At 37.9% G+C, this 14,800-nt stretch overlaps 1 protein-coding gene across 12 annotated transcripts in view; it reads left to right on the top strand.

Annotated features, from left to right (window-relative positions):
• Positions 1–14,800, top strand: part of LOC109108295 (membrane-associated guanylate kinase, WW and PDZ domain-containing protein 1-like) — a 127,405-nt gene that overhangs the window by 56,846 nt on the left and 55,759 nt on the right. For 9 of the 12 annotated variants that reach the window (XM_042734344.1, XM_042734342.1, XM_042734339.1 and 6 more), the window contains exon 2: positions 737–853. In XM_042734344.1, coding sequence (XP_042590278.1) covers positions 737–853 — 117 coding nt within the window. Of the gene's footprint in view, positions 1–736; positions 854–5,464; positions 5,524–6,162; positions 6,505–10,730; positions 11,009–14,800 lie in introns of those variants that run through there. The other 3 variants (XM_042734348.1, XM_042734345.1, XM_042734346.1) reach the window with 3 other exon arrangements.

The following is a 14,800-nucleotide window of genomic DNA, read 5'->3' as shown; positions in this document are numbered from 1 at the left end:
GTTTACAAATGTGTTTCATTTGTCATTGATTACGGTTTGAGAAACATAGTTACTAGACTTACTTGATCCAAACATCCAACAACATAATTGTAAACCATTTTGTGCTCACCAAGGCTATTGTGAAATATTAAAAAAGTCTAATAAAAAAACCAAATCTAAATATAAATATAAAAATTAATTAAAAAAAAATTATATTTTAATATATCTTTAAAATGTAATTCATTCCTGTGATGTCAAAACTGAATTTACTCCTGTCTTTAGGGTCACATGATACTTCAGAAATCATTCTGATATGCTGATTTAGTGCTCAAGAAATGTGTCTTAGTATTAATGTTAAAAAATGTTTTTTTTTTTTTGGATTCTTTAATGAATAGAAAACAACAGCATTTATTTGAATTAGAAATTTTTTAATGCATACTTCCTGAATAAAAGTATTAATTTCTTTCAAAAAGTATTATAACCCCAAACTTTTGAACAGTACTGTGCACTCATTAGCATCTCCTATATCTAGAAGATATCCACTTCTTCCATTTGCTCTAAAAAATGTGTGTAGGACCATCTCAAATCCTCTTCAGATCACAAATATGTACCTGCTGCAATTATTTTAGCCACCCACAGGAAGTTTTATCCATTGGTGGCAAAACAGTGAGTCAGAAGCAGGTTACACTAATACTGATATCTGCACATGAGTCTTTACATGATTTAGAATCAATAACAAGTTCTTTTTGTTTTGCAGGAAATAAACTCAATAAAGACCTGAAACACTACCTGAGCCAAAGGTTTCCGAAATCCTCTGCTGACTACGAGCTTCAGCAAACCATACGTGACAACCTCTACCGCCACGCTGTGCCTTGTGAGTACACTTATTGTTTCTACTTTTCTCTACACTGTACTCTCCTATATGTTGCTCTACTTCATTCTTTTGCTAAAGTTCATGTGCAGAAGCTGTGTGCGCCTCAAAGTGATGGCTGGACTGTTTGTTCTGAGGCAGTGGAAGGGAGGACACCGTCAATATTCACAGAAATCCTCCTTTCGATTGAGTAGGTGGCAGCCGTGTTCTTGGAGAGGTGTGATGAAATAGTCTGTGTTTTTGTATCTGTGTAGAGGAAGAGAGTATTGGACATGTGTGCAGTTGAGTGGACGTGCTTCAATTCTATAAGACCGATGTTTCTAGAATTCCAGAGATTTTCCCTTGTGTCTCTCTGTCTATAGAAACAGGCAAAGATTTTTACGTTTTTTTAAAACGATGTATCTTTGTGGATTTACACAAGTGTGTGTATAGGAAATGGACATTTTCATAAGTACACATGCGGCCTGTTACATTTAAATGATTTGACACTAAAGCTCTGCTGCAAAACCTAGTAAGCTGCCTACCTAGACAGCATTTTTAGGCATCATAGACACCAACAAAACTGTTCTAAAAAGTAGGCAGCAACATTGTCCTTGTGGTATTATCAATGATTAATCCCAGAAGGTATTGAAAGGAAACACTTTAAAAATGTAGCTGCAATTAGTTATAACAACTTAAAGTTTATTGAGATATCTTAAATAGCCAACTTAACTAAATGAAACAAACGTTAACTAACATTATATTTTAAGTCTGGCATGAACACTAAATTTTTTCAGAACAACACATACATTACTTTTTATGTTAAATTTTAAGATGTGATAACTAATCCTAGAAATCATTCTTACAGTGAATGCACTGCAAGGAAATAAGTTAATATTTTACGTCGCTATAGTATACATTGACATTAGTTACTACAGTAGCTAACATGAAATAACCATGAACAATACTTTTACAGAAATTATTTTTAACCTTATTTTATGTTAATTTCTCCATACACTACCATTTAAAGTAAGTTTAAAAAAAGAAAAGAAATTAATACTTTTTTTCAGCAAGGATACATTTTACTAATCGAGAGTGATAGTAAAGACATTTTTTAATTTTGCAAAAGATTTATATTTTAAATGAATGCTCTTCATTTGAACTTTCTATTCCTTAAATAATCCTGAAGAAAAAAAAAATAAACCACAGTTTCCATAAAAATATTAAAGGAGCACAACTGTTTTCAGTATGAATAAATAAGAAATGCTTCTTGAACAACAAATCAGAGAATTAGAATAATTTATGAAGATTAGGTTATGTGAAGACTATAGTAATGACTGCTGAAATTCAGCTTTGCCATCACAGCATTAAATTACATTTTAAAATAAATTAAATTAGAAGTTATAGTATGTTCATTGTTAGTTCATCATACCTAATTAATGTTCATAATCTTAACAAAATGATTTTTATTGTAAAGTTTTACTAAAAAACGTCATTAAACATCACAGACAAAGTGAAGAAATATTCATTGTGATTATACACTTTTTTTTTCTTTTACTTGATAATTTTTGTTTTTATATTTTATTTTGGTATAAAGAGTTTGACATTAGCATGTAACAAAGCAGAGCTCCAGCTTTCCGTGAGGCAAGAAACAGCAAGGCAGCTCTCTGGATTTTTTGCTACAGCTTTGCTGACATTCTTCTTTGTGCATAAAATAGTTTTGATAAGTCGTAATATTTGTAGCAGCACTCCCAATGCTGTCTAGTTGAAAGGAAACCCCCACTCAGCTGTAAACTGTTTGGATGGTGAGTTTTGCATCTTCTTCTGGTTAATAGAGCTGTAGACTGTCTCAGATGAAACACTCTGATGTGACAGAAAGTGAGTGGCAGAGAGTGTGTGTGTATGTGTGTGTTTGAGAGTGATATAGACGTGAGACAGCTGGAGGGACAGATGGGAAGGAAAGACCGATAATAGTGGGCTCTCTTTTCTCAACTTCATCACTGTTTCATGGATACAAAAACATAGCAGTGGCCTCCCAGAAATCAAAGCCATCCATATGTGTGCAACTTGAAAGATAAAAATCATTGGCTTAAATATGAAGTGAGCCACTTCTGCCACTATTCGCATCAAACAGAATTGGTTTGATTGAGCAATGGGAGACAGAGAGAGCGTTTGGGTTTCGTTTATGAACAGTTATTGTTCCTGAAATTGCATGCTTCACCTTTAAAGACGTGATATGTAGAACGTGGACACTGAGGACAGATGAGACATGTGAAGGAGGTCATCTATGTGAAAATAGAGCGGGGGGATGTGTCCAGATGCTCCAGAATCAACTTCTAAAGCAGTTCAGCATTTGGGTTTATTCATATAACAGCAGTTCATGCTGATCTGGGGTCAAAATGTATCTGTCGTAACTTGATAAACAAGATGATAGGAGTGGCTGGAGATGATTTTAGGTCACTATACTTAATCTAGATCACATGATATGCACAACCACTGCATCTGGATCTGGTCAACCACTTCAGGAGGAAACCTGATCATAACCAGTTTAAAGCCAGTTGCACATTGTATGGTTTTTCCACAAATTTTGCCCAAGTCAGTGTACACTACCCTTTAAAAGTTTGAGGCTAATAAATGGTTGTAAATTTAAATAAAAATATCTTTCGTTTTCACTAAAATACAGTAAAAACTATTTGATTTTAAAATATATAAATATAAAATTCCTGTGGTTGCAAAGCTGAATTTTCAGCAGGCATTACTCCAGTCTTCAGTGTCACATGATCCTTCAGAAATGTCTTATTTTTGTGGAAACCATGATATATTTTGATGAATTTGATGTTATTTTATTTATTTATAAAATATTTGTATAATATCATTTATTGTCTTCATAGATAGATTTAGATAGGTTGGTTCGAGCAAGATGCAAACATGTCTTGATGAAAGTGTGTGCGTTCAATATCAGGTTTAATGGAGCAGTTGGTATCTTGCTGTCAATTACCTGGTGATTTTACATGACGTGATGCTGGTGAACATGACAGCATTGAGTCAAGATTGATCAGAGTTTGTGAATTTGAGGCTGGCTGTTTGGATGTGTTAGAGGGTCAGTTGGTGCTTATGTATGAGGAATTTGGAGGGGCGCAGCTGTCTCTTTTGTGCAATGATGGCCCGAGCAGATAGTTGCCTCACCAGGTGGCCAGTGGCTGGGAGTGTGTGTATAAAGATGTGTGTGCATTGTGTATGTTTGTGTTGGGGGTATAATGGCCGGCTGGAGAAGAGTGACAATAAAGGCATGTGACCCTGAGACAGGACTGCATGTCACTAATACAATTATAGATACAGAGGCAGATTCAGCTGTCATTAATGTAGGTCTTCCCTGACTAGCGCCTCTCAAACTGAGTCAAAGTGGTATTACTGGATCAGCAACACTTATTTATTTATTTATTTCCCCAGTTTTCTGGTATACTTGATTTTTATTAATCAGTCGTGACATTCTGGGGTCAAATATTTTTCCCAGACAACATAGCTGTGCTAGTTTCATTAAAAAAAATTTGATTTATATAGTTTTATAATTATAATTTGTGAAAATATTAAATATATGATTAACATATGTAATGTAGTAGTAACAATAATAATAATAAGAAATTATTATAACTATTATTATTATTCATGTTATGTATATAGTTGAAGTTTCTGACCAGCCAAATCATTTGTAAATTATTATTTTAATATTATTAACATGAATATATCAATATTAGTATATTATAACTTGTAATATATTTATGTGATCATTTATAATACTTTAAATAAAATGTTTAATTATTATTAATTATAAAATAAATTATAATATTATATTATATATTGTATATAATTATATTATTATTGTTTATTATAAAATATTGTTTTTTTTGTATTATTATTATTACTATTATTATATATTATTGAACATTTCTGCCCAGCCAAATTACTTCATTGCTGGTAACTGATAAAACATTAACAAATGTGTCTTGCAAGCAGATAAAAATGTTTTTCGTTGAGAAAGATGCAAGCAAAATGGCCTGCTAACTAATGTAAAATGTCCTGATGTAAGCTATGAAGCCAGATGTCCATTACACATGTCATTCTGCTCCTGCATCTCAGAGTGTTTGTCAGAATAATACATTTCTCTCATTTTGCTTTCAAACCTCAGCTCTCGCAGCTAGGAACAGGTACATATGAAATGTTTTCATGACTCTGAGTACATTTGATTTCTCTGATTTGTTGTCCTGTGATGCAATAGCGAGGAATGCTAAAAAGGCTTTGCCCTTTGTTCATTCTTGTCTTTTCCTCATTTCGCGCTCCAGCTTTTCACATCGCCGACACAGTCAACATAACAGATGCCACTGTAACGGCGCTCCCTCCCTCAGTGTTTTCACATTTCCTTCTCAGTCCCTCTGTTCTCATCTTCATCTATCAGTCTATTTAAGCCTCCCTGTGGTTAGCCAGCCCCTGCTTGCCCTCTCTTGCTCCCCTCCTCTTTCCTGCATCCCCACACCCCCCTCCACACCCCCTCTTCGGCTCTCTCGCTCCCTCCATCCCTCCATTTGTTTTTCTGCTCGGTAGCAGACAGCAGGATTGCAGCTGAAGACAGGTTGCTGCTGCTTTTTCTCACCAGAAAGAAAGAAAGGATTACCGTCCGGAGACTGCACCGTGGCGAGGCAAGTCTGTCTTGTTTTTCTGCACGCTTTCAGTCTCGATCTCCTGAGATGCAGACAGAGGATTAGAGGGTTTGTGGGTGATGTATGGGGCTTAGTGCGTGCGGTGGATGCCTCAAATATATATAGGCTAAAGGGTTGGATTGGGGGTGGGGTTGTTGTGGGGGTGGGGTCGGGGTTGTAGTGGGGTTGAGTCAGGGGAAAGAATCCGAAAAAAGAGTGAAAAATCAAACCCTTCAGTCACATCTCGTTCACAGGGACAGATGGCTCCTGACTGAGGAACTTTCTCATCAGTATGATTTATTTTCAAGCCATTGTCTAGAGTCCCTTTGGGGCACGGACCTCACTTTTCCTCGGCGAGCGTGTGTACGCGTGTGTACGCGTGTATATGTGTGTGTGTGATGGAATGATGATGTGGCAGAGGGAGTACGGTGCACTGAAGGGCCATCACCCTTGATGTAATGAGCAATGATCAACTCACCACCTGAACAAAAGCGTCCAGCGTCGAAGCAGTGCAGTGAAATTCAATTTATCACTGCCCTTCTCAACACAGTGCATGCTACGGATCCCTCATATGCCGTCTCTGACAGGTTACTGCCCAGTCATATGTTGTCTTATGATGTTAGACATCACAAACATTGTTGCTAGGTAGATCTCTGCATCTGAGGGAATGTGTCTGTTCATTCTGTGACTCGTAGCTTTTGTTATTTCAACAAAAAGCAGGTGTTTTTGAGTCGAATATGCAAGAAAACAAATGCAGTTCCAAATTTGCAGCTAATTGTGTTTATGTAGTATTCACAGTCACCCATGTCTGTGGGAGCTAGCTAATTAGCATTTAGCTTGTGTGCTACTCTGTCTGCCGACAAGCATCTTGCTTCAACCGCAGGCTTGGAGACGGTAGATCTGAAGAGCGATTCGGTTGCGAGTCAGCTATGATTAGCAGACAGAAGACAGATAATACCTGCAGGGAGCACAAACATTCGGGTGAGTTTTAGCATTGACGGTCTACGTCTGGATGGTGTGCTTTTTGCGCTATGTCACATGGTTTAATCCAGGATGTGATTTTTGCCATCCAAGGTCTGGTCCTCTCTGTTTGGGTTCGTCCTGTGTTTCCAGGCTCCATTTTGATATGTCAGCTCAAGCTTGATATCACTGAGCAAGCATATGTGGGCGGCATACTGAGAAATTCAACTAAATGTTCAGAATCCAAATCCCATTCCACGTTTTCTTTGGCTATCACCTTGTTCGACGTAGACGAGTCTTCTCAGGCTGTTCTTGGCCTGAAATGCCCATTCACTCACAGCACTTGACATTCTGAATTCAAAGGCATTTTGTGAATTCATTTGCAAGTCAAACGCGCCCTCAGAAAGTGTTGATCACCATGAGAGTGGACTAACTAGAGATCAGCATCAGGCCTGTCCAGGGGGCACTACTTTGGATGGGTGGATTTAAAAAGAGGTTTGAGGAACAAAAGGAGAAGAATGCCTCTTCAGATACCACTCCATTCATGTGCTTCATCAGAACGAGAAAGACCAGGACTGGGAATCTGCAGCGAGTTGCCCTTTTTTTTTTTTTTTTTTTTTTGATGTCCTTCAGAATTAGGTTGGAATTACTCTTTGAAAACTAAAACATCGTCAGCCTTTAATGGCATCTACACATAATTTCCTTGCTTAATGCACTCATTATAAACCGGCTGTTCGTTTCTAAATTAAAGGGATAGTTCACCCAAAAATGATTGTTCTGTTATCATTTACTCGCCCTCAAGTCAATCCGACTTACTCTCTTTTGTTGAAAACAAAAGAAGTTATTTGGAATAATGTTTAAAAGAAACAACTTTAAACTGCATTTTTCAAAATATCATCTTTTGTGTTTCACTGAAGAAAGAAAGGGTTTGGAAGAGCATGAGGCTGACAGAACATTCATATTCAAGCAAACTATCCCTTTAATCATGTACCCATCACAGAAAAGCTCTAAAGATCCAGCTTTACATGCATACTAAGGCCTTTACCTCCATTTTTCACACAACAAAACGATTCTGCTTTTCTTCAGCGGTTGGAAATTTGATGTTATGTAAAAGGTGCTCTTTAAATCCAAATCACATCTCCACAGGGCTAAGAAGATGATTCACGCTGAGCTCCACCCAGAAATAGAAGCTCATAGACAGGCTTCACGACACAGTGTGTTTCTTTCATTACCTCTGGCCTATTTCCTCAGGGTTTCATCTGGATATGCGTGTTTGTCGTTTTGCGACTGTAATCATTCAACTCTGCGGGCAACAAAGATTGAAAGATTTGCTTGAGAATTATGGGACTTGTTTGATGGATGAGGGAAGTAATTTCGTTGAGTGGCTATTAGTGGTCAAACGGCTATTCAAAACCAGATTCTTTTGATTTAATTTAATTTCAGGTTCACACGCACATTTTTAAGCTTTATGTTGAAAGATGCAGAACAATATGGGGATTTTATCCCAAAGTGATAAGATTAATTTGACAACAGAAATAAAATATCATATGACTTTTTCTTCTAAAAAAAAAAGTGAAAAGTGATGTGACATACAGCCAAGTATGGTGACCCATACTCGGAATTCGTGCTCTGCATTTAACCCATCCAAAGTGCAAACACACAGCAGTGAACGCACAGGCACCGTGAACACACACCCGGAGCAGTGGGCAGCCATTTATGCTGCGGCGCCCGGGGAGCAGTTGGGGGTTCGGTGGCTTGCTCGAGGGCACCTCAGTCGTGTTATTGAGGGTGGAGAGAGCACTGTACATTCACTCCCCCCACCTACAATTCCTGACAGCCCAAGACGCGAACTCACAACCTTTGGATTACGAGTCCTCTTTAGTAACTTCATCTGATCCTTCATCTCTGGATGTGAAATAGTCCATAACATCATTTAGGACATCACTGACATCAACAAGATTGAGCAGATTGAGACGAGCAGCTATATCAGACTGTGTTGTTCTCTTGAGCTCTGCCATCTCACAATATTAAAAAATTAATAAATAAAAAAACTTTGCGTGCCGTAGTTTACACAGGACTGGCAGGAAATGTGCATTGATACACCTTTATTATATATGTTATGTGGTTTAGATAGGTTAACTGTTTTTGTGGTGTGAAGAGAAAGCACCTTAACATAAGAGAAAGACAATGTTTTCTGCTTGCTGCAATATATTGCCATTTTTCTGTGATAAACAAGTGAATTTTGCCAAGATATTTTTAGAGATGATAGACAAGATGTTATACGTAGAATAATAATTGAATGAAAACCAAATTTTGACACAAAATTGACATTCAAACTATTTTTCGAATTTCCTGAAAATGTCCCAGCTCGACTTCCAATGGGTTTTCCCAGATCGCATCACAATTATAAATAAATAAATAAATATATATATATATATATATATATATATATATATATATATATATATATATATATATATATATATATATATATATATATATATATATAATAGTTTTGTCCATAAAAACATCAGTGAGGTCCAGTGTTGTTTTGGACCCTTGCAATTTTCATTGTACAGACAAAAATAGTTAAAACATTCTTAACATCTTATTTTGTGTTCCATAGAATAAAGTAAATCCCTTTAAATTCCATAATGAAACACATTTCTGAATTAGATAATATTTAGTGGGAAATCACGTAGGGTGGGACTTAACTTTGTCTTTTGGGTTTTCTTAGGATCATAGTTTAGATTGTTTCTCTGTGCTCATGGACATAATTACATCATCCAAAAAAAAAAAGACATTTTGGGGCATTTACGTTTTCATTTTGAAAGCCCTAAGGAAACATTCTTTTTCCTTTTTATAATAGTTATCTGATCAATCATTCACATTAAAGGGTTAGTTCACCCAAAAAATAAAAATTAGCCTGCGTTTTACTCACCCCCTTAGGCATCCTTGGTGTATATGTCTTTCTTCTTTCAGACGAATCTAGTCAGAGTTATATTAAAAATGATCTTTAATCTTTCAAGCTTTATCAGTGCAGTCAGAGGGTGTTGCACCTTCAGTCCAAAAGAAGTTAAATAAAAAGCGCCCTAACATAAAAAAGTGTCTCACATGGCTCCAGGGGGTTAAAAAGGCCTCCTGTAGTGACTCTGTGTTTTCGTAAGAAAAATATTCATATTCAAAAGTAATAATCACTTTAATCTAGCTTGCGTTTGTTTACAGGATCAAAAAAAGCAATGTTTCCTTACTTTAGCAAAGGAAAACCAGTCTCCTCTTTTATTATATCGAAATCCTCTGACATTCTTCTTTACAAATCCTCATTTTGTACTTTTAATTAGTGACCGTTGTTTTGTTTTGATCTCTCCGCTGTGTTTTCACGTGCGTCACTTCTGAGCGGCGCATCCGCAAAGCTGACCTCATAGGTAATTCCCCCGGAATTGCTAGGTATACAACAGTGAGCGCAAGCTAGATTCAAGTGATTATTAAGTTTTGAATATGGATATTTTTCTTACAAAAATCCATCGATTCGCTACAGGAGGTCTTTGTTAACCCCCCAGAGCTGTGTGAGACACTTTTTTTTATGGAAGGGCGCTTTCTATTTCACGTCTTTTGGACTGAAGCAATGCAACACCCGCGGACTGCAATGATAGAGCTTGAAAGATCAAAGACAATTTTTAATATAACTCAGACTGGATTCGTCTGAAAGAAGAAAGTCATATACACCTAGGATGCTTCGGGGGTGAGTAAAATGCAGCCTAATTTTAATTTTTGGGTGAACTAACCCTTTAACATCACTAATACTTATTTAGAAAATATAAGGTCAATTTTGATTTCACATTCTTTAACCGCTTTACTTTAATCAGTATTTTGTCTTGTGGAGGCTTAATAAAAAGAAGGCAAATGACTCTGGCCAAAATGTGGTCACACACAGAAGCCCTCTCTCCCGCCCCTACCATATGCCCCAGTGGCCTGTTGGAGTTAAACAATAGTATTGTATGCATGCACATGGCTGGCCTGACCAGGCTGATTTTTATCTGCTAAATCTCATTCAACCTCTAATCCTCATCCGAACCCACCATTTGATTGCCTTAGTCACGTCGTATTTGTATATGTACGTGTGCAAGTAAGAGAGAGAGTGTGTATCTGTCTGCAAGTGTGTGTTGGAGAAGAAGGAGGGGGGATGTGGTGGAGAGAGAGAGAGAGATGTGGGCGGGCGGAGGTGGATGAGTGTGAGCCTGAAGACGTTTAGCTCAGATGGTGTTTGCTGTGCGAGCCCCTCACATTGGCTGAGCTTCAACGCTGGGCTGGACGACTCCTTTACAGAGAAAGAGATCGAGAGGAAGAGGAGGAGGAGGAGGAGGGAGACAGACTGGGCAGCGTTAGCTGAGATACAAGCATCTGATGCTCACCGGAACAGGATTCTGGGATTTTCTGCTCTTTTCTATTGGATTTCATCTTCTTGTGCAAGATCTTGAGTGGATTGCTTGCATTGGAGGTAGCAGCTGGGAGCTTTTCCGCTGAGGTAATTTTACCATTTTTCCCCCCAAATATCACCTGGACTCTTCGGCTTCCGGGGTTTGACGGTGGGGGTGGGGAATGAGGGATGCAAAAAGAGTGAGAGAAAGCTGGGAGCAGGAACGCGGGGAATGTAGCTGAGTATGTGACCGTCTTGAGGGATGTGAGAGGATGTGATTCGTTGAGTATGGCAAAATGGTGCACCAGAGATGCCGCGGTCCACGTTAGCTGCTGGAGCGTGCGCGTACGTGCCTGTCTGCTTGAGCGAGTGGAGGTTGAAGTGAACTGTGGTCACTTGACGTGTTGGAGGCCATTATGTTTGGAGTTGAGCAGTGTGGCAGGCGTCTCTCTCTCTCCCAGCCCCCCTCCCATCCACACCAGCCCTATGTCTGTCTCTCCGCTGCAGCCGTTGTCTCCAGCCGTATCTGTGTCTGAAAGGCTTTCTCATGCTCTTTTTCTCTCAGCCTCTTATATAAGCTCAAAAAAGATGCCCATTTTGAAGGGTTCTTTGTGTCTTAGTGGTCTTTATGGGTTAAATGGATGCATTCTCTGGCTCATATATGACAGACTGGTGTTTTATGTAGATTATTTGATGAAGATTTGAGCCAAGTTAATCCGAAACCAGGAATAGGCCTACTGTGTGTGTTCGTATTGCATGGCTTTTTCCTTGTGAGCTCGGTTTTTGTGTATCAAATCAGCTCATCAATGCATTGATCGATATATTCGGGAAAGCATTATTTGGCATGCATTGATGCATTGATCAGTAGTTTTGCCACAGACGTCATTGGAATGAGTAGATTTAATGGAGTCTATAAATTCTAAAACGATGCTTTGTTTTGAAGAGGAGGTCTTTTTGGGGGATATGCTTTTAGAAACATCTCCATTTTGTTAATGGGAATATGTGGGGTGGAAAATGCTCGAATCGGGGATCTGTGTTGTGGATTAACCCTTTGCTAGGACAGATGGTTCTCTCTCCCACTGAGCCGGAAGGGCTGGCTGTCAACATCAACATGGGCGCACATCCCCGAGCCTTTCCCGATCATGAGTTTTCGCTTTCCCAATGTCTCCCGGTTCCAGACATGAGATGCCAAGTTTCTTCTCTCATGTATCTCTCTTCAACCTTCTGTTTTGCCTAGTGTAATTCATGCTGGCTCAAAATTGTTTACTAACATACTGGCCAAACTTACTAGATAAAATACTCCAGCTTGTATTTGTAGAGATGGCATACACTGAACAGTGGTGCCTCATCATAATATTGCTGTTGCTGCCATTTACTTAAAGCCTTATGTTACAGCTGTGTTTTTTTTTGCACTCTGGTTAGTGTTGTGCCTAAGAACACTGCTTTACTGTGGTAAAATTGCTGTAATGCAATGTTACTTGCACTTATTGCTTTGATAATTCATTTAACAAAGCTTTAGTTATATTTGGTTGTGCAGATGTGCTAGTTAACCAGTGATCGGTTGGTGTATGTGTAATGTGAAGTGTTATTAGCATTACCAATGCAAACTATTGTGCCATTCAGTGTGTTTTGATAAATCTGTAGTGAACTGTCAACAGTTTTGGGCATCAGTCACATAGAAAGTAAGTAGAGGCTCTCAAACGCCTCTGCTGTGACAAGACTGTCAATATCTTATATCCCTTTGAACTCTACTGAAGTCGCCTCCAGCCTGGACATGCCATTTATTTGTGCTTTGCCTTTTGATTAATGCTTCTGACAAAGTATAGGTGCTTTCTTTTTGTACTTCAAATATTCTTTCTTCTAGTCCATGTCCGTCAGGATAGGCAACAGATGGTTTAATAACTTTGGCGAGGTTGTCAAAGGTTAAAAGTAAAAGTTTTTTTATTTGGGCGATCAACTTATTTGCTTGTTTAGTGTAATTCGATGGTGTTTGTTTCATCATTTTACAGAGAAACTCTAGCTACAAAGTATTTGTAGCCCTGCTTTCGGTTTCAATCTTAATGGAAACTGTTGCCTTGCAAAAATTCATGTAAACATGCTTTATGCGATGTGAATCGAGAGCCGCGTTTCATTCCAGTGTGGGGAAAAACTGGTCTAGTAGTTCTGTCTGAACCACAGTTAAGTTAGAAAATGCTACATGCTATAGCTTACACATTAAGTACACATTATTAATAATTCTACTTCTGCTTTTTATTACTCAGAATTGATTTTCTGGTTTATTTTGTATATGATCCTTTCAGAAATCAGATAAGAGTCTCTCTTCATTTAGAAAATGGGATCAATTGAATCCATTAAAAAATTTTTTTTTTTTTTTTTTTTTTTTTACATTTCCTTTTGAAACAGGAACTTGTGCCACTTCCCTCTTTTAAAAATCCATTATCTTTTAGTTTTTTCGTCGTCACATCTGTGAATGATGCATTGCTTATTGTTAATGATTATCAGATATAGGTGGTAAATGAAAATGTTATATATAATTGCGAGTTCAAGAAGCATCATTAACATTTTTTATCCGTTGTTTAAAAATGTGTAGTAAATTTTCAATTTGTGCATCTGCTTAAAACGCCAACTTTTATTAGTACACTAATATTTGAAATTTACAATGATTGAGATGGTCTCAAAGCAAACATGCACTTGTAAGTTTAAAGGGGTCATATGACATTGCTAAAAATAACATTATTTTGTGTATTTGATGAAATGTAATGTGTTTATGTGGTTTAAGGTTAAAATAAACATTATTTTCCACATACTGTGCATTATTGTTGCTCCTCTATGCCCCACCTTTCGGAAGCACGTCGATTTTTACAAAACTCATCACGCTGAAAAGTGAGGTGTGCTCTGATTGGCCAGTGCATTGTGATTGGCCGAATGCCTCAAGTGTGTGACGGAAATGTTACGCCCGTTAACATACTGTGATGCTGTATCCCAGGGTCCTAGCAGGACCAGACAAAACCAATAAAACCCATTACAAATAAGGCATTTGTTGCATCCATTGGGGACATAATTACTGATTATAAAGACTTATACTGTCTTTTTACACATTGTGTTGTGTATCGTGCCATGTAAACATAAAATGCACTGCACACACATGGATATTTGGGTTGAAGTGTTCTGGAACAGTGTTGTAAATACAACTTAACCACTGATTTCTAGTTGTGTCCTCTTTTGGAAGGCCAAACAAAGTAGTTTAAATTTCACAACAAAAAACACAGTGTCTCCACGGTATGGTGGCGGCGGCAGCAATACTACAGCGAAAATCAAAGTTAAGCCTTCTTTCTTTGTGTAAACATTTGGGTGGTGTTATGCAAATCATCCCACACAGTGACGTACATGTGGGGGCGTGTTTAAACGAGCTGTTTTAGGAGGACATGGACGAGTCTTACATTTTTTAAAGAATATCTCTTTTCTGGGTTTGAGACTTTAGTCTTTGCAACTTTAGGGACCTTATCTATGCACGAAAATCTTGTAAAGAGAAAGGAAAACTTGAAATCGCATCATATGACCCCTTTGAAGCTTTGCCACTCATTTGATTTGTTTCATAATTTTTCCAGTCATGTCACTGCCTTTCATTTATAGATTATAGAGAGAAGCACATGCAGGAAAGATGACAAGAACACAAAAAGAAGGACGTAGGAGAAGAACGCGAGAGAGAGAGTGCAGCCTGTATTACTCACTGGGTCAGGCTCATGAAAAATTTAATCAAGCCATGCAGATAACAGCTTCAGCTCAGAACAAACACATCCCAGTGTACGAGAGCATTTTTCAATTAGTTTTTATGTATTTAACTGGGAGGGCATCAGAAAACGCATGAAATTGCTTCTGTGAGAAGAGCGCTGAAGACTT

This window comes from Cyprinus carpio, chromosome B11 (assembly GCF_018340385.1).
Source record: "Cyprinus carpio isolate SPL01 chromosome B11, ASM1834038v1, whole genome shotgun sequence".
Taxonomy (NCBI): domain Eukaryota; kingdom Metazoa; phylum Chordata; class Actinopteri; order Cypriniformes; family Cyprinidae; genus Cyprinus; species Cyprinus carpio.
Note: the sequence above shows the minus strand (reverse complement) of the source record. Positions and strands in the feature narration are given on the sequence as shown.